This window comes from Microcaecilia unicolor, chromosome 2, assembly GCF_901765095.1.
Source record: "Microcaecilia unicolor chromosome 2, aMicUni1.1, whole genome shotgun sequence".
NCBI classification, from domain to species: Eukaryota; Metazoa; Chordata; class Amphibia; order Gymnophiona; family Siphonopidae; genus Microcaecilia; species Microcaecilia unicolor.
This window is the reverse complement of record NC_044032.1, coordinates 318,153,878-318,174,628: the sequence shown is the minus strand read 5'-3', so window position 1 is coordinate 318,174,628 and position 20,751 is coordinate 318,153,878. Positions and strand designations below refer to the sequence as shown.

The 20,751-nt window shown below is 46.9% G+C and overlaps 1 protein-coding gene across 1 annotated transcript in view; it reads left to right on the top strand.

The window, feature by feature from the left end:
• Positions 1 to 20,751, top strand: part of ABCA1 (ATP binding cassette subfamily A member 1) — a 706,841-nt gene that overhangs the window by 230,560 nt on the left and 455,530 nt on the right. Inside the window, 1 exon segment of the mRNA XM_030194329.1 lies at positions 5 to 121. Coding sequence (XP_030050189.1) covers positions 5 to 121 — 117 coding nt within the window.

Below are 20,751 nucleotides of genomic sequence, written 5' to 3'. Positions count from 1 at the left end.
CCAGGTGAATAAGACATTCCAGGAGCTTGGCGTGTTCCGTGACCTTGATGGGATGTGGGTGGAGCTAAAACCAAAGATCAAGAAATTCATGGAGAGCAGCCAGGAAATGGATCTGGTCAGGGTCTGTATCATGCTATTGCCAATCTTCCACAGCATAAATAAATGTGTAGCTGAAAATGCTACTGGAGACCCTTGTGCAAGGTGTGATGCAAACAGAGCTGTTTATTTTCAGCAGCTTGGCCAATGCTTTATGACTCTGTCTAGATTTATTTACTTTTCCTACAGGAAGATGGTTGCCTCATAGTATAATTCATTGCCTGCCCCATTGCCATACCTCATGTCCTCTTGGAGGGTAATTTTTTTTAGCTTAAGATAGGAAGTAGGCACGATTTTATAATGACACATAGGCACACACGACAGAAATCATGCCTACATTGCAGGTACGGACATTTACACCTGCTTGAGAGCAAGTGTACCTGTCCGCACCTAGATTATTTAAGTATGCATACAAATTATAGTATAATATAATTGTCAACGCCTCTTAAAGCGTAATACCTTAAAGCTTTAATATCCAAGAAGTATATTCTCCGCACATCAGCTCAATCCTGAAGCCTCTTTATTTTCTGAAATTTACTTTATTGAATACTTTATTCACAGTTAGTAGATCCTCAGAAGTTGTTGCCCAAGGCAAGAGACTTCATAGTTCTGAGAGTTGTATCAGTGGTTGGAGATGGAAATCTGAAGACAAGAAGCTTTATTGCAGAGGTGGGAGAGTGGTCAGGTAGATGAAAGCAGTTCAGAGATGGAGTGCTGGGTTTGTGCAATAATGAATGAAGTAAAATGACGAATTCTCTTCAGGGGATCAGGAACATGTGCATCCAAATAAGATGGAGAATGTCTTGGGCTCATGGGTCAGAGAGGTCCAGAAGAGCGCACACACACGCCCAGAGAAGGACCAATAGGTAAAGAACTTGAGACCAGGTAGCAGAGGTAGTCCTAGAGGGCAATCCTCATTTGGAAAGAAAAAGTTATACCCTAGCTGACCCACCAGAACAGAAATAGTAGGAATAATCAGGAAGTGACAGTATTTATTTATTTATTAGGATTTATTTACTGCCTTTTTGAAGGAATTCACTCAAAGCGGTGTACAGTAAGAATAGATCAAACATGAGCAATAGGCAGTTACAGCAGTAAAACTATTCAACTAACAATACAAAGTATGGCATGGTATACTACTTGTAATGTCAACACAATACGTAATAGAACATTATAATTGATAGTGAAGGGTAAGGCAAAGTTCTAACATATAGATGGGTAAGAAAGTAGGAAGAGTTAGATAACTCAGGCTCAGTGTTCCATTGATTCAAATCTTTCCTGAGTGGGAAACAGTTTCAAATTAAGTTGAATTCAGATACCTCTTCATAGTTAGATAGGTAGACAAGCTTGGCTGGGAAAGGGAGGAGGTCTTTGTAGGAGAATAGACCACTAGTAACAAGCTTTATACAAACAAACAGAAGTGATTGCAGTACATGTGAGACCATATTACACACAATGCATTGCTCATATATCTTTGCAGTGAGTGACTGCAGCAGTAAAAATCCTTAGAAGTGAGAACAACAGACCCTGTGCATCATTTATGCCTATGGTATGTGCCTGTTCCCTTGGGTTCTTCATTAGCTCCTGTGTGTGTTCTAGTCAATTGCCACCAGCACCTGTTTCTGATTGGTTTTCTTGCCCCAGATTTTATGGAAAGCTCCATCTTTTCCATTTGGAGAATATCAACAATTGCAACCCCTCTCCAGAACTGGAATAAAAATGAGACCAACTAAAGTGCATACTTTATGTGGCTTAAACTTCATATGAAGGGCTCAAATCCCCCCTCCCCCCTGATTTTCAAGGCCTATCAGGCATTTATCGTGCTGAGCTTTGTAAGTAGTTTTTATTTCTTTGAAATCTGTGGCAAGCGAAATAGTGAACAATTCTCAAAAAAAATTGCATGCAAATTGCATTTCTTTGCTTTTTGTCACTTGCTTTTTGTCATAGTGATGTAAAACCCAAGCAAAATAAATAGAGGAATATTTTCAGAACCATTCAGTCTGTGCCAGGCATATCCCTTTGCAAAGTGCCCTGGAAAATAGTAGCCACAGAGATTTGCACCTGTTTTTTCTACAGGTACCTTTTCCATGAAAAGCAAAACCTCTAGGTTTGAAAATGCCTCTCCTAATCTAAACCTATCTCTGAACCTGCCTGGTTTTCCCATAGGTAAAAGTATACACACTGTTAATCCCAGCGTGCAGTTTTACCTAAGGAAAGGGTGGGCAGTTTTCAGAGAACTTAGTTACCAAGATAAATGTCTTTTGTAAATTACCTTGAAAATCATTTGCATGCATCTGCTGTAAAAATTGGGCAAACTTGCATATTTTGGCTTCTAGCCCTCCCCCTCCCCACTCCCATACCCTGAGAACCGTGGTGTGAATAATCCATGTTCTGATGGTTGTGCACTGTTTCATGTATCTTTAAGCCACACAGCTGCCCATACCCCATGGCTATGCACAATTAATTGTAAAGGTTTCCTTGACCAGCATTATTTGTGCTCATTTTGTACCATTGGCTCTAACATTAAGAGCTAGCACACGCCTTCCAAATAGAAAGCAGATGGTTTTCAAGCAAGAGATGTATAATATATCTAGTGTTACTCAGAAGTTGGATTGGATTCAGAGTCGTATGGCCGCCTTGATCCTGTTCTTTGTGGCTCTGGGGCACTATAGGCCGAAGAAAACAGTTGTATATTCCTTACAGCAAATTCAGAGAACATATGTATGACTCATTTGAGTTTTCTTCTAGTTTTCTCCTCTGAAGGGCTGCTGCCTTCTGATTTTGCTCTCCAAACACTCCAGCAAAGCCAACAGGAGGAGAAGCAAAGTCTTGTGCTGCCTATGGTCAGTCTTGTGTTATGAGCCACAAGATCACACAACATTTTACCAACTGGACTTAACTTGCTGCTGCATGAGACATTGTCCACTTAAGTGTTTCTCTGCAGTTGGTCTCGCAGGGGCAATTGAAGAGGAAGATCAAGAGGCAGTGAGACAGTGCTTCGTGGGTAAACATGGAGTCTGCTGTGTGCCTCCTTCTCCCAGTGTGCTATGTTTAAGTGGTGGTGTCTGTTGCCCCTCCCATTCACGGCTCCTTCCACAAGAGCAGAAAGCAGGACTTGGTACCCCCTTTCTTCCAATCAGGCTAGGAAAGCTGCTTACTCCTTTTTTGGCTACACCAAAGTGGCTTTTTTTCTTCTGCTGCCTTCAAAAATTTGACCCTTTGGGTGATCGCCTCACCTTACCTCTAATGATTGTAACTGCCCTTAAGGGGTGCTCTACTTTTTCTTATTGAAAACCAGCAACAGCTATATGTGGCAAAAGCAACAGGGCTGGATTTAAAAGCAGGAGACGAGGGAGCTCCTCTCCCCCCCACCCCTCCAAAATTTATCAGAGGGGAAGTTATTTATCAGAAATTATTGGCAGGCGTGATGAGAAGGAAGTCCTTCTGTCTCCAGACAGCATCAGCAAAGGCTTCTAGTATTCACCCTAGATCTTCCCCTTCCCCCTCACCTTCAGTCCTTTTCCTACTGCTTCAGTCTTCTTTAGCTGCTGGCTCAGAAACATCAGCTGTAACAATTCAGAGAAAGCTCATCGCAGCGCCCCTGGCCCAATGCACAGTTCCAGGCCCTATGGAAGCTCTACTCCCTCCTTCACACAGCTTTCTTCATGAAAACTCTTGCAAGGTCTGACAGTGCCCACTGAATGAGATGCAATGCACTGAGCTTTCTCTAAATTCTTATGGCCGGTATTCCTTGTCCTGATAATAGCAGCACTTTGGCTCCTATTAGACATTCTTCATTCTTTGCTTAACAAAAAATAAGTTAAACATTTCTTAGCAATAACTTTGTTCCCTGGGACACTTTTTATATAAATATGCCAGATGATATTCAGCCTGCGGCAGTGTTTTGGTTTATTTTGTTTAAATGCTGGCTGCCCTGGGCAGAATTAGCCCCAGATATTCAGTGCCAGACCATGTCTGGCCACCGGCATTGAATATCCAGGGCTAATTTGGCATGTGCAGGCCACCGTAGCTTTTGCGGGTCCTGCCTGAATATTGGCCAGGACATGCTTGAGTATATGGGTCCCCTTTCAATGCCATCTCCCCACTCCCACCATCCCCAGTAGATCCCCCTGCCTCCTCCGTACACCACCCTCTGGAAATGCAAGCCCCCCCCCCCCATGTGATCGGGCTTACCTGCCTATTCCCTGGTAGTCCATGGGCAGACACAATGCTCACTCACTCCTGGCCTGCTTTGACAGCCCCCCAAAAATGTCTGCTGCAATCTGTAGCAGCAGCCTTGCAGTACTTGGAAGTAAGCGCAATAATATTGGGGGGGGACCTTGCTGTTCTGGGGAGGGAGGGGTGTCTTGCCTTGGATATGGGGGGGTGGGAGGACTAGGCATCGGATGGGGAGTCTCTGACATCATTTGGGGGTGGATAGGTGTGTAGAAGGTAGAGAGGTGCACTGGGACAGAAATCCACTCATCCCTGCCCATCCCTGCTAAAATCAAACCCGTCCTCACCCATCCCCTTGGGGAATCTAACCCGCCGTCGCCCATCCCAGCTCCTGACCCACCCAGCCCCTGCCACACCGCAGTCACCTTGCTCCCCCTCCCCCAAGAAAGAGATGTGCATGAAATATTTATTTTTATTATTTTGACTTATGAAAACCACTTGTCCCTGAAGCATGCTCAAAACAGAATAATCCATTATACAAAAGAGCTGAGGTGAAGATGTGATTCCGTGTGCCCCAATGAAAGGGGATTTTAATTTTACTTCCAATCTTTATAACACCAGGTTTCCCAAGGCAGATTACAACAGTTAAGATGAATCCATCAGTAAATAGGATATCCTCACTGAAATTTGGCCATGTTTTACTATATTGTATAGAACAGTGTAGAAAAATGAGCACTACCAGCAATAATTTTTGAATCTTTTATTTTTTGTTTCATGATATTTATATCTACATATGGGAAGCTTTCAAATAAATTAAAAAGCTGTCAAATAAGTAAAAAAAAATCTTTTGTCCTACTACTTATTTCTATAGGGCTACTAGACGTACGCATCGCTGTACACTTGTACATGAAGAGACAGTCCCTGCTCGGCAGAGCTTACAATCTAATTAGGACAGACAAACAGGACAAACAAGGCCGTTTCTTGTCTACCTTTGCCCCACTCACCTTGGAGGCTGTCACCCAGGGGTTTCACAAATTTTCTAAGAAGTACTGTCGGCTAGACCCTTACCCTAATTACTTTCTCAAATCAGCACCTTCATGCTTTCTTGCACACTTTACTACCTGCCTCAACTTTATGCTTGAGCGCAGTCTATTCCCTGTAACACATGGCAATATTTTACTTACGCCAATTCCAAAGGACTCAAAGAAAAAAAGTGGTAACCTTACCAACTATCGCCCTATTGCTTCAATACCACTTTTTGGAGAGCATGGTGACGAAACAACTTACTATCTTGACAAGTTTTCTGTTTTTCATGAATCTCAGTCTGGGTTTCGTTCCTTTCACAGCACCAAAACCGTGCTCATCACTTAACAGTTTTCGGCAGGAAATAGCTCACGGCAAAAGTCTACTGTTATTACAGTTCGATATGTCAAGTGCTTTTGACATGGTTGATCACACCACACTGCTGAACCTTCTTGACAGCCTAGGAATCTGCGGACATGTTCATAACTGGATCAAGGGCTTTCTCTCTTCCAGAACTTACCAAGTAATTGCCAACTCAGATTTATCACAGTCGTGGAAAGAAACTTGTGGAGTCCCTCAAGGCTCTCCGCTATCGCCAACTGTCTTCAATATTATGATGATTCCTCTGGCCAAGACCTTAAGTAACTTAGGACTTAATCCGCATATCTATGCTGATGATGTTACTATTTATATTCCCTTCAAAAATGACTTGTCCGAGATCTCTAGAGAAGTTAACCGTTGCTTAAATACGATGTACTTTTGGGCATCTTCTTTCAAACTCAAGCTGAATGCTGACAAAACACACTGCCTACTATTATCATCTCAGCACAACAAGTACAGACCTCCCACATTAATTACCCCCACCTTACACCTTCCCATACTAGATAGCCTCAAAATTTTAGGAGTCACCCTTGACCGCTGACTTTCACTCGAACAACACGTTAACGCCACCACAAAGAAGATGTTCTTCTCGCTGTGGAAACTAAAAAGAATAAACCATTTTTCCCTCGAGAGGTCTTTCGCAACCTCATACAGTCCGTCGTACTATGCCATCTGGATTACTGTAACGGAGTTTATGCTGGATGTAAGCAACTAATTAAGAAACTGCAGACGGCCCAAAATACAGCGGTCAGATTGGTTTGTGGAAAGTCCAAGTTTGAGAGTGCCACACCCCTCCGAAAGAAACTACATTGGCTTCCTGTCAAAGATCGTATCACCTTTAAACTCTGCTCTCTAGTTCACCAAATCCTATATGGTGAAGTACCTGGCTATATGATAGATCTCATCATCCTACTGCTTTGGAATACGTTCCGACTCTCCCGTTCATATCTTACCCTTCATTATCCAAACTGCAACGGCATCAAGTACAAGTCCACGTATGCTACCTCCTTCTCTTTCATTAGCACTCAGCTTTGGAATTCTTTGCCGAGGACCTTAAAAACCATCACAGATCATCTAACTTTCAGGAAATCTCTGAAGACCATGTTATTCAGAAGTGCTTATCTCACGGCCTCTTCCTGTGTCTCCACTGCTGGAAGCGCATCGATCTAGAGACATTTGGACACATCCCCCTTCCCTCAAAGTTTCCCTTCACCTTCCCTCCATTCCTACTCTTCCCCATTATCTCTTGTAGGTTTTCTGCTGTATTAGCTTCATTTTACTGCATTGGCATCTGCCTCTGTGGCGCATTGTAAGCCACATTGAGCCTGACACTGTTGGGAAACTGTGGGATACAAATGAGATAATAAATAAATAAAAATAATGGAATATTAAAGTGAGGATGATGAAATAAGGGTTCTGAACAAGTGAATAAGGGTTAGGAGTTAAAAGCAGCATCAAAAAGGTGGGCTTTTACTTTAGATTTGAAGACTGCCAGAGATGGAGCTTGACATACCGGCTCAGGAAGTCTATTCCAGGCATATGGTGCAGCAAGATAAAAGGAACGGAGTTTGGAGTTAGTGGTGGAGGAGAAGGGTGCAGATAAGCGAAATTTACCCAGTGCTTTTTTTGCTGTACTGGCACCTTTTTTGTCCGTCCGGTGGTGTGCTGGAGCCGGCTCGCAAGAGCCGGTTGTTCTCCAGGGCGAGCCGGCTCTCCTCCCTCCCTCCCCCGAGCTTAGAAGGTCCATACCTGAAGAAGGCAATGGATTCTTCAGGACAGGCAGGAAAGATCCCCAGTTTTGCCTGCCCGCTGCCGGCGCTGACCCTCCCCCGCTGCCGGATCGCTCTTTAAAAATGGCCGCCGAGACATCTTGGAGGCCGCCCTTGTAAGTCTCAGCGGCCATTTTGAAGAGAGATGCAGTAGCGCTGCGGGAGAGTCAGCGGCGGCAGCAGGCAGGAAAGACTGGGGATCTTTCCTGCCTGCCCCAAAGAATCCACGACAACCTGGGTGGCTGGAGGGGGGGGGGGCAGGGGAGCGAGGAGAATCTCTGGGCATGGGTGGCTGGAGGGGGGCAGGGGAGATAGGACAATCGCTGCTGGAGGGGGGGCAGGGGAGAGAGGACAATCGCTGCTGGAGGGGGGGCAGGGGAGAGAGGACAATCGCTGCTGGAGGGGGGGCAGGGGAGAGAGGACAATCGCTGGGCATGGGTGGCTGGAGGGGGGCAGGGGAGAGAGGACAGTCGCTGGGTATGGGTGACTGGAGGGGGGCAGGGGAACGAGGACAATCGCTGGGCGTCGGTGGCTGGAGGGGGGGCATGGAAGCAAGGAGAATCGCTGGGCATGGGTGGCTGGAGGGGGGCAGGGGAGCGAGGACAGTCGCTGCTGGAGGTGGGCAGAGGAGAGGACAATCGCTGGGCATGGGTGGCTGGAGGGGGGCAGGGGAGAGGAGGGTTGCTGGACATGGGTGGCTGGAGGGGGCAGGGGAGAGAGGAGAATCGCTGGGCATGGGTGGCTGGAGGGGGGCAGGGGAACGAGGACAATCGCTGGGCGTCGGTGGCTGGAGGGGGGGCATGGAAGCAAGGAGAATCGCTGGGCATGGGTGGCTGGAGGGGGGCAGGGGAGCGAGGACAGTCGCTGCTGGAGGTGGGCAGAGGAGAGGACAATCGCTGGGCATGGGTGGCTGGAGGGGGGCAGGGGAGAGGAGGGTTGCTGGACATGGGTGGCTGGAGGGGGCAGGGGAGAGAGGAGAATCGCTGGGCATGGGTGGCTGGAGGGGGGCAGGGGAGAGGAGGGTTGCTGGACATGGGTGGCTGGAGGGGGGCAGGGGAGAGGAGGGTTGCTGGACATGGGTGGCTGGAGGGGGGCAGGGGAGAGAGGAGAATTGCTGGGCATGGGTGGCTGGAGGGGGTGCAGGGGGAGAGGAGGGTTGCTGGACATGGGTGGCTAGGGGGGGCAGGAGAGAGAGGCCAATCGCTGGGTATGGGTGGCTGGAGGGGGGCAGGGGAGAGAGGACAATCGCTGGGCATGGGTGGCTGGAGAGGGGGCAGGGGAGTGAGGAGAATCACTGGGCATGGGTGGCTGGAGGGGAGGCAGGGGGAGAGGAGGGTGGCTGGACATGGGTGGATGGAGGAGAGGGCAGGGGGAGAGAAGATATGCTCGACATGGATGGAGGGGCGGGAAGAGTGAGGAAGGAGATGAGATGAGGGAAAAGGAATAGAGGAGAAAAACTGCACATGGATGAAGAAAATAGGCAGAAGCTGGATCCACTGGACAGTCAAGTCGGCGGAGGACCCAGCTTTTACTTACGGATGTAGGGCAAGAAATGAAGAAGAAAGGTGGAAAGTAAAGAAATAAATGGAAAGGAAGCCCTGGAAGCAGAGTTAAGAGGACAGATAGGAGCAGAATCAGATACTGGGCCAGCATGATCAGAAAACAGTCACCAAACAGCAAAGGTAGAAAAAATTATTTTATTTTCATTTTAGTGTCTGGAATATGTCCAATTTGGGAATTTACATCTGCTGTCTTATTTTGCACTGAAGCAGTAACAGCTTACAGAAATTATTTATAATGAAAAAAAATCACGTTATTTTTTTCTCCTATACTAGTATAATATTTTTAGTGATGTCTGTTTATATGCGCCATGGCTGGTATAAGGGGTGTGGCTAATGTGGGTGTGGCTATAATATGGGTGGAGTCATATGAGTTGACCCTGCCCACAATGAGTACCGGCACCTTTTTTTCTACAAAAAAGCACTGGATTTACCCAGTGAACGGTGTTCCCGGGGAGGAGTGTAGGGAGAGATGAGAGGTACTGAGGAGTTGCAGAGTGAATGCACTTATAAGTCAGTAAGAGGAGTTTGAACTGTATGCGGAAATGGATAGGAAGCCAGTGAAGTGACTTGAGGAGAGGGCTAATGTGAGCATAGCGACACTGGCGGAATATTAGTCGTGGGAGACCTGTGAGAAGCAAGTTGCAATAGTCTAAGTGAGAGGTGTGGATGAGGGTTCTAGTAGTGTGTTCAGAAAGGAAAGGGCGAATTTTGGTGATATTATAGAGAAAGAAACGACAGGTTTTAGACTCCGATCCTTTTATCTCGCTGCACCTTATGCCTGGAATAGGCTTCCTGAGCCATTACGTCTAGCTCCATCCCTGGCCGCCTTCAAATCCGGGCTAAAGGCCTACCTGTTTGATGCTGCTAACTTGTCACTTGCTCGTAACCTTTATCTTGTCTTCCTCTCTTCAATAGTCCCTTTCCCTATGTGTCCTTCTGTCTGTCCTACCCTTATCCTTATTGGTCCTGTCTGTCTGTCCTGATTTAGATTGTAAGCTCTTTTGAGCAGAGACTGTCTTTTCTTCATGTTCAATTGTGAAGCGCTGCGAACAACTGGTAGCGCTATAGAAATGATTTATAGTAGTAGTAGTCGAACATGACCTGTCAGCAAGACACCTCCAGCTGCTTCTGTCTGTGCTGTACACTACTGGATCCGCACCTCTCTGTGCTGTTTGAACAGCCATCTGTGCTGTCTATCCTGAACGCCACACCCGTCTGTGCTGTACACTACTGGATCCACACCTCTCCGTGCTGTTTGGACAGCCATCCGTGCTGTCTGTCCTGAACGTCATACCCGTCTGTGCTGTTCCACAATCTTGCCACGCAAATAGTGCCTCCGGAATCTGCCTCCGGGGAAACCAGCTGACCTTGTCCTGATGGTTATTTCAAAGTTCCCGGGAGCAGTTATAGCCTACTTCAAAGCAAACTGTTCAGGCTGCGTTTCTCTCCCTCAGCAAGAGAAAATACAAAACAACATCAGTTACTTCCTCTTCAGCCCTGGGCTCCCTCTTCTCCATCCTCTTTGTCAGCCAAAACTCTCTCTGACAACCACCAGCAGTTCAGACTGACCTGTCTTAGAGGTATTGATAGTAACATCAGTCTTGGTTTAGCAGTCTCTTCCTGATGCAAAAGTCCAGCATTTTCACATACAATCACTCCTCTTAGTTTTACAGGCTTAAGCCCTACTCTGAGTCTGGAACATAGGGTTACCATATTTTATCCTCTGAAAAAGAGGACACATGTCCCGCTCCTGCCCAACCCACACCCCGCCCCTTGCCCGCCCATGCCCCTTTCACATCCTCACCCCGCCCCTGTCACATATTCCCCTCCCCTGCCCCCCCATCACCTCCCCTCCCCTTACTTACTATCTACTGCCCTCTAGTGACCTCTTCGGGGCAGGAAAGAGCCCCCTCTTTCCTGCCTGGAGCTCTGTCCTTGCCCTGTATCCTGTTGCTGCGACGGTCTCTGGATTCAAAATGACCACCGAGAGTTGAAGTCTCGCGAGGCCGCTTCAACTCTCGGCAGCCATTTTGAATCCCGAGACCGTCGCAGCAACAGAATGCAGGGCAAGGCCCCAAAGAGGTCACTAGACCACCAGGGCAGTAGATAGTAAGTAAGGGGAGGGGAGGCTAGGATAGGCCCGCCCGTTTGTCCAGAAATCCAGACAAATGGGTGGACTGGCAAAACCCGTCCGGACATGTCCTCAAAAAGAGGACATGTCCGGGTAAATCCGGATGTATGGTAACCCTACTGGAACAGAAACTTCCATCTGCTCTCCCCCTCCCTCCTCCATTTCTCCTTCCTCCTTTTGTGTCAACTCCTCCCACTCCATAGACTCATTTCCCACCTTCTCCTCCAGGTGTTCCTCTTCCCCTTGATTATCCTCCATTTCCCAATCCTCTCTTGGCCCTATGGCCTCCTGGGGAGTGTAGTCCCATTTCCTGAGTTCCCTCCTTCCCTGCAAGTGGTGCTGGTTTCTTTAGTTCTCCCCTTGCCTGGAGTAACTCATTCGTTCTCTACCCAGTAGAGGGCGTCCTCTCACCCCCAGGGAATTCTGGTCCTTGTAGTTACCTGTTCTTAAAACCTTAGCTCTTCTCCTCCCGGCTTTTCCTTCCCCCTCCTGTCTGTTCTCAGAACCCTGCTTACAGACTCCAAGGTTACGAGTTGATGAGACAGGAAGGATGAGAGTGTTATCCACAGAAATAGAGAATGGGGGAAGAGGAGAGGTTGGTTTAGGGGGAAAGATAAGAAACTCAGTTTTGGTCATGTTTAGTTTCAGATGGAGGTGAGACATCCAGGCAGCAATGTCAGACAGGCAGGCTGATACTTTGCCCTGGATTTCGGCTGAGATTTCTGGTTTGGAGAGGTAGATCTGGGCGTTGTTAGCGTAAAGATGATACTGAAAACCAGAGTACCAAGGGAAGAAGTATAGATGGAGAAAAGAAGAGGTCCCAGGACAGATCCCTGAGGTTCACCAACTGACAGTGGGATAGAAGTAGAGGAGGATCCACCCGAGTATACACTAAAAGTACGCTGGGAGAGATAAGAAGAAAACCAGGAAAGAACAGAGCCCTGAAATCCAAGCAGCAGATAGATCGAGAAGGATGAGGATAGAATAGAGCCCTTTGGATCTGGCCAGGAACAGGTCATTGGAGACTTTAGCAAGCGCTGTTTCGGTTGAATGAAGGGGGTGAAAGCCAGATTGAAGTGGATCAAGAATAGCTTGAGGTGAAAGAAAGTCAAGGCAATGGCGGTGAACAGTACGTTCAAGTGTCTTGGATAGGAAAGGGAGGAGGGAGATGGGGTGATAGTTGGAAGGACAGGTAGGGTCCAATGAAGCTTTTTTAAGGAGTGGTGTGACTATGGCATGTTTGAAGGCATCAGGAACAGTCACAGTCGAAAGTGAAAGATTGAGGATATGACAGATAAAAGGGATGACAGTAGGGCAGATAGTGTTAAGTAGATGGGTGGGAATAGGATCAGAGGAACAGGTAGTTTCGAGAAGGAAAGAAGATGTGTAGTTTCCTCTTCAGTGATTTCAGAAAAGGAGGCAGGGGTTGGAGGGTTGAGAGAATGGACTAAGGGAAGGAGAGGTGGAGGTGACCTGCTTGAGAATTCAAGTTTAATCTTGTGAACCTTATCATGAAAGTACTCAGCCAGAGTCTGGGGAGAAAGTGAAGGGGGAGTTGGAGGTGAAGGCACTTTGAGGAGAGAGTTCAGTGTGGCAAAGAGACGTTGAGGGTTTGAGCCAAGAGAATTTGTCAACTGGATGTAATAGTCCTGTTTGGCAAAGAGCAGACTGGAAGGAGGTCAGCAAGAATTTGAAATGTATGAAGTCAGCATGGGCAGGGGATTTCAGCCAAAGGCATTCGGCAGAGCGGGCACAGGAACGTAGGTAGTGGATTCTAGAGGTCAGTCAAGGCTGGGGGTTTGGTACATTTTACAGAACAGGGAATGGGAGGAGCGAGAGTATCCAGAGCAGAGGAGAGAATAGACAGCTTCATTGACAGACTTGGATAACATAGTGGTAGAGAAGAGATTTGAAACACCGGAGGACAGAGTAGAAGGGTTAATAGCCTGAAGATTCCTAAATGTGTTGGTTAAGATTGGACAGGACTGGGGAGGAGGGTGTTTAAGTGTGAAAGTTACCAGATGATGGTCAGAGAGGGGAAGAGTTGAGGCACAGAAACTGGAGAGTGAGCAGTTTGAGAAGAGGATACGATCAAGACAGTGGCCATTCTGGTGAGTAGGGGCAGTGGAGCACAGTTTAAGATTGAAAGAGGATGTTAAAGCAAGAAACTGAGAAGCATAAGAGTCAGAGAGATCATTAGCATGAATGTTAAAATCCCCAAGAATGAGGGAAGGAGATGAAGGTTCAAGAAAGAAGGAAAGCCAGGCATCAAAGTCAGTGAGAAAGGAAGAAAGGGACTACTCAGGAAGAGGAAAGAATAGACGGATGAAAGGGATCCTCAGGAGCTTAGCCTAGAATGGGTGGCAGAGCTGGTGGTTGGGAGGCGGGGCTAGTGTGGGCAGACATATACGGTCTGTGCTGGGGCTGGTGGTTGGGAGGCGGGACTAGTGCTGGGCAGACTTATACGGTCTGTGCTGGGGCTGGTGGTTGGGTGGCGGGGATAGTGCTGGGCAGACTTATACGGTCTGTGCCAGAGCCGGTGGTGGGTGGCAGGGATAGTGCTGGGCAGACTTATACGGTCTGTGCCAGAGCTGGTGGTTGGGAGGCGGGGTTGGTGGTTGGGAGGCGGGGATAGTGCTGGGCAGACTTATACGGTCTGTGCCAGAGCCGGTGGTGGGTGGCAGGGATAGTGCTGGGCAGACTTATACGGTCTGTGCCAGAGCTGGTGGTTGGGAGGCGGGGTTGGTGGTTGGGAGTCGGGGATAGGGCTGGCCAGACTTATACGGTCTGTGCACTGAAGAGGACAGTACAAATAAAAAAAAGTAGCACATATGAATTTATCTTCTTGGGCAGACTGGATGGACCGTGCAGGTCTTTTTCTGCCGTCATCTACTATGTTACTATGACTTCGAAGGAAGAAAAGCAGTGAGACTGAGGTGGAAGAAGAGGTTGAAATCTACAAGAGGGTGAAAGTAGTAGCCCGACACCACCTCCACGGCCAACCGGGCGAGGAGTATGGGAAAAAAGATAACCTCCATGGCACAGGGCCACGACTGAAGCAGAGTCTTCAGGGTAAAGCCAAGTTTCAGTTAGGGCAAGCAGATGGAGAGAGTACGAGAGATAAAGAGGTCATGGATGTAGGAAAGTTTGTTACAGACAGAGCGGGCATTCCACAGAATACAAGAGAAAGGCAGAGAAGAAGGGGAGAAGAGAGGAACAGAAATTAGATTGGAGATATCATGGTGTGACGTCCAAAATAGGATGAGAGCTGATGTGGAGGACCAGGATTGGGATTAATGTCCCCAGTGGAGAACAGGAGAAGGAGCAAGAGAGTACGGAGAAGAGTAGGAGAGGTAGGATAACAGTGACGAAGGTGAGATGTACTCAGATAGAAAGGAGAGAGATGAGTGGAAGGAAGGAAATGTTGAAGGTTGAGAGCTGAGAAGAAAGAAGAGGAAAAAAAAGAGATGGTGAGATGATGAATACAGAGGGTGGACAATGTGTTCCTGCAGTGTACAGTGGTTTCAGATGGAGAAAGTGCCATCTTGTAAGGCACTGCCTACCAACTGGAACAGCTTTCGACTTTTTACAGATGAATCACGCATAGGCAATCCATTATTTCTAATAATCTTTTACTGTTGCTTTCAATACAATTTGCTATTGTTTTGAGTGAACCAATGTGGTGGAATTTCCGCCTACTGGCTTCAACCCATTGGGCTAGATAGCCTCGTACTATCTCCTGTTCTCAATCTAACATCCTTGCCCCATTTTTCCCCTCCTCCCTGCACCCACACTCTGCATCCACCTTGCCTCCAGCCCTGGGTGCCCTCTCCGCATATACCTGAAGTCACCCTGGGAGTCTAGTGGCTTGCTTCGGGGCAGGAAAGATTCCCACTCTTTCCTGCTCACTACCGCTGATCCGTCTCACTGCTGCCGCTTGTTTAAAATGGCTGCTGAGACTACAAGTGGTGGCCTTACAAGACTTCCACTGAAGTCTCAGCACCCATTTTAAACAAGCGGCAGCAGCAAGACAGATCAGCGGCAACTGGCAAGAAAGAGTGGGGATTTTCCTGCCCCGAATCAAGCCGCTGGACCCATAGGCGGTCGGTGGCCCAACTGTTTGGGGAGGCTAAAGGGGGCTGGGTTAGGGGTGGGGCTTAAATTCATAATTGTCTGATAATACACAGAAAAACAAAATTAAAAATAAAAGTCACAATTAATACCTTTTATTAAATTTAGCTATTAGATATGTATCATATGTCAAAGAATAAAGTGGTTGCTCAAAGCATATACTAACCACAATCGCTCAACTGCAAAACACTATGCACAACTTTGTGCAAAAACACACTCAGAACCTTACTGTACCATAAATAATACACTGGGCAGACCCAATGTACCACCCATACGGAAAATGCAGACCATCAACAATATGAAACAAGGGATCATAATATCACAATTCTCATGTACAGCCACAAAACGCCCTAATTCATGTTTAATGTGGGGTAAAATGGCATAAATAAGTAAATAAATATAAACTTTTAACGTTGAGCACCTGATTCTCAAAGTGGACATATTCCAAACACTATAATGAAAATAAAATGATCTTTTCTACCTTTGTTGTCTGGTGACTTTGTTTTTCTGATCATGCTGGCCCAGTATCCGATTCTGCTGCTATCTGTCCTCTTAACTCCGTTTCCAGGGCTTCGTTTCCATTTATTTTTTTATTTTCCGCCTTTCTTCTTCATTTCTTGTCCCCTGCTCCCCACCTGGCAGCCAAGGGAAGTCTACGATTGGGCAGGCTGGGGAGGCTTAGCCTCCCCAAGCCTCTTATATGGGGCGCCTATGGCTGGACCGCCAGAGTGACTTCAGATATGTGCTGGGAGGGAAAGCATAGGTTGTTACAATTCTGTTGTTTTGAGGGAACCCCGCGGGACCGCGGTTCATCCCCACGGGATCCCCGTGGACCTGAAGGGGACTCTCCAGGATTCCCACTATCCCCACTCCCGTGCAACTGTTTAGTAAGAGGGAGGGAGGTGGGATTGAAACGGGTGGGTTGTGGAGGTTTGTGGAGGGGAGGTGTCATGACCCGTACCTGGTTGCCTTAGCCACATAAAGTTAAGACAGCCTTTTTTTCTGTCCTAACTTTATGCAGTTGCTTAGCTGGTTAGCAGATTGAAAATCTCTGCTAGTTTTATTCACCGCCCTGACTCTGCCTTAATACCACCTCTGCACTGTTCACAAACTAGCTGTTTTCAGCATGGGCAGTTAGAGGGGATATTCAGTGGCACTGTCTGGTTAAGTGCCGCTGAATAACCCTGGTTAGGCCTGGACAGATTATTTAAACAGCCAGGATTCCTCTCCTGGCTGTTTAAATCATTTTGAGTGTAACATGACAAGAATTTTCAGATTGAGCAGGTAAAACATTTTTAGAAATAAAATTGCATTTGAATATCAACCCCATATTTAGGGCTTTTACAAAGCTGCGCTAGTGATTCCGGTGCAGCAAATGCAACAGAGCCCAATAAGAATTGAATGGGCTTTGTCGCATATGTTGTGCCGGAATCGCTAGTGAGGCTTTGTAAAATGAACCCCTAAATTTTTTTATAGTGATGAGTTTGCTGTTCTGTTCCATGTGAGATTTTCCCATCTGCAAGTTGCCATCTGTTGGTGATAGTTTATAAAATGCTGGGGAAAGATGCATAAGTATTTGCTTTATTGATTCATGTTTTCATCCAAAAGCCATCATTTTTTTACAGGCCCATGGATTTCATACATTTTATTTTTCCAACAATGTTTTATTGATGACAGTTCATACAACACTGGTACTAAGTTGCAAATCCAAAATAGTCGTAGTAGAAACTTGTACATAAAACCATCAACTTTTTCATGATATTTACATTTCCTCCCTCCCCCTTTCATTGTCCCCAACTATGTTCTAACTGATTCCCCTGCACCTAGACTGGAGAAAACTGCTAACAGGTCAGACTATACCTAGACAACCAACCTACTACCACCCCACCTAGCTCCCATTGGCTTGGACTCTGATAGCCCTTGGGAACCCCCTCCCCCCCAGTGGGAGCTAACTGGTGATTAGATGTGCTATTGGCTAGGGTGTACCAGCTTTATAAGGTATTGAGAGTCAAACTACGACCTTGAGTACTCAGGTTCTGTAGGTAGGATTCCAGATTTGTGTTTTACGCTTGGGGGACCCCCTCACATCCCTTGCCTCCCAAGCTGCCACTGGTTCCTCAAGTGCCAAAATGTGGGAGGCTCCAGTGAAGTCCAATATTGTAATATACTTTTTCAAGCCACTAGATTCAGTTTACGACATAGGAGGCTAGCATACCTAAGTAGGGGGTAAAAGGCTGTAGGCTTGTCTAGAAAAAAATTGTTCCAGTGACCCATTCTTGTCCTTCCCCAATAGTTTAATTATAAACCTATGGAACTTAGCCTCCCAAAGTGCTTTGAAAATATGCCTCAAAATTTATATGCATCCAGAAGTTCCGGATGCCGTGGCATGACCAAAAGGCATGGCAAAGTGAATGAGGTTGATGACTACATTTAGGACAGGCATTGTCTCCCAGCCACCCCAAATGAGCCAACTGCTTCCCTGTCTTGTAGGCTTAAAGCACTACCCTATAACCGCATTCTCTCAGTCTCTCATCCGACGTTATGGCTGGGATGCCCCGCAGCATGGCCTCCACATCCCAGTCCTCTAAGGAGACCCCCGAATCCACCTATCATTTATCCTACAAAACTGTGTAGTTATTGTGAGGTTCCCTTTTGACAAGGTATTTATGCAGCCCCCAAAATTGGTAGTTCAACATCTAATATCTCCTGGAAAAATTGCCTGACTCGGGATCCTAAGTGGCTCCCCAATAATGACTTGTCCAGAGATGCAACATAGTGCTTAACTTGGGCATATGTGAAACGATTTCCCCATGCAACCCCTATTCGGGCTTGTAGGTCTGCAAAGGTGATTAAGTTGCCTTCCCCTACCAGCAAGTGCTCCGATAATGTAACCCCCTTTTGCTCCCAAGTAATATAGGTAGAGTTGTCTAACCCTGGTTGAAAAGCAACTTTACCTCTGATGGATAACTGATCAGATACAAGAGGGCTTTCCCCCAATTTCCTTACCAACACCCTCCACACTTCACGCAGAGGTCTAAGCAATGCACAGGGTCTTAAATGTCTAGGTAGCTGACTTGGTGCATGATGCAATAGTGAGAAGAAATTATAAGGAGCAAAAAATGACCACTCTAACTCTGTAGGTGTAAATTTTTGAGAGTGACCAAACCAGTCGCCCAAATGGCGCAAGAGGCATGCCTGATTATATAAGTACAGATTCGGAAGGCCCAGGCCTCCTCTTTTCTAGCTACACATCATAAAAGCTAAACAAATTTTCATTTTTTTGCGTGCCCAACAGAAGCTACTAAACAGTCTATAGATGTTTTTTAAATCCTTATGCAACACACGCAGTGGTAATGTTTTTAGAGCATATAACCAACGTGGGACCAGAACCATTAATGACATTGGGAGGTCTTTCCAACTTTCTAATTGCCTTCTGGAATCCGCCAGAAGAGCATCAATGTTAAGACGAGACATATGTAGATAGTCAAATACCTAGGTATTTAAAAGAGTTATCCACTCAACGTAATGGAAAGTCCTGGTCCCACAAGTGCATTACCTGTGGGGACGATGGTAGTGCCTCTGATTTGGCCAAATTCAATCGAAATCCTGCAAAATTCCCATATTCCCGGAATGTATCCAGCAATGTATCCTGCGGTTTTGTAAGATGTACTAAGAGATCATCAGCAAAGGCTGTGATCTTGAAACAATGAACACCACATATTGAGTCATTTGCGACAATATCACAGATAAGGGGGTCCAACAACAACACAAAGAGTAGAGAAGACAGGGAGCACCCCTGCATTGTCCGTCATAATAATAATAGGAAAGACCGGGGACTCCACCCTGTTAACCAGTACCCAAGCACAAGGTGAGAAATAAAGCACTTTAATAGCTGAGATAAAATGTCCCGAGAACCCGTATTCCCCCAAAGAGTCAAACGAAAAGTCCCAATGGACACGGTCAAAGGCCTTCTCAGCATCGAAGCTAATAAGCAGTGACTGTGTGTTTCACCAGCGACCGTATTCCAGCGAAGCCAGAATTTTCCTGAGATTCTTTGCCACAGACCTACCTTCAACAAAACCCACTTGCACGTCGTGCACAAGGCCATGTAAAAAAGGAAAAATTAGGGATTACCTGATAATTTTCTTTCCTTTAGTTGCAGCAGATGAATCCAGGAACTGGTGGGTTGTATCCGTCTACCAGCAGGTGGAGATAGAGAACACTAAAAGAAGGCAGTGACCCAGAGAACTCAGGTCCTTCCTTCTTTATTTTATCATTCATTCCAAAGCAGAGAAAAGCACAATGCCTCTAAACTTACTCACAACAAAACACTCACTGAAAAAACAGTGAATAAAACTGCAATGCTTCTTAGCTTCTGAACAAATATACACAGCATGAAACCAGGGAGGGACCCTGGATTCATCTGCTGCGACTAAAGGAAAGAAAATTATCAGGTAAGCCCTAATTTTTCCTTCCTTAGCTTCAGCAGCAGATGAATCCAGGAACTGGTGGGATATACCCAAGAAATCCCTAAACCGGGTGGGAAGCTACCGCTCCTCGCGAGAGGACCGCCACCCCAAAATTAGCATCGTTACGGGCTGCCACATCAAGCCTATAATGCTTCACAAACGATAGGTGAGAAGCCCAAGTAGCGGCCCGGCAGATTTCCAGGACCACGAACATAGAAGTTTCTGCCCAGGAAGCGGCCTGCACCCCCGTGGAATGCACCTTCAAAACTTCTGGGGGGACTTCCCTTCCAGGATATAAGCAGAGATAATCGCTTAGACATAAGACGTAAGCATGGCCATGCCGGGACAGACCAAGAGTCCATCGAGCCCAGCACCCTGTCTCCGACAGCGGCCAGTGAGCAATGGTGGCCTTGGACGTCGGAAAACCATTCTGCGGACCCGTCAAAAGAACAAAAAGGTGATCCGAACACCGAAATTCGTTCGATATCTGCAAATACTGCAACAGAACGCGCCTAACATCCAAACAACGTAGAAGCCGGAAGGATTCCGGGCAGTCTTCCCTCCGGAAGGCAGGAAGAAACAGAGGCTGGTTGATATGAAATGCCTAAACCACTTTAGGCAGGAAAGACGGAACCATTCAAATGGTAACCCCAGACTCCGAAAACTGCAAAAAAGGATCCCGACACGAGAGGGCCTGAAGCTCAGACACTCTATACGCTGACGCCATGACTACCAAAAACACCGTCCTAAGAGTCATATCTTTAGGAGAGGCTAGCTGAATCTGTTCAAACGGCGCCCCCTGCAAGGCTCGCAGTACCAGCCCCAAATTCCAAGAAGGACACGGACTGTGCAGCAGAGGACGAAGGTGTAAGGCCCCCCGCAAAAAATGGCCCACATCCGGATGAGCAGCCAAGGACAAATGCCACATGCCCCCGAAAACACGCTAGTGCTGCCACTTGAACTCGCAGGGAATTGTAAGCGAGTCCTTTCTTCAAACCTTCCTGCAAGAATGC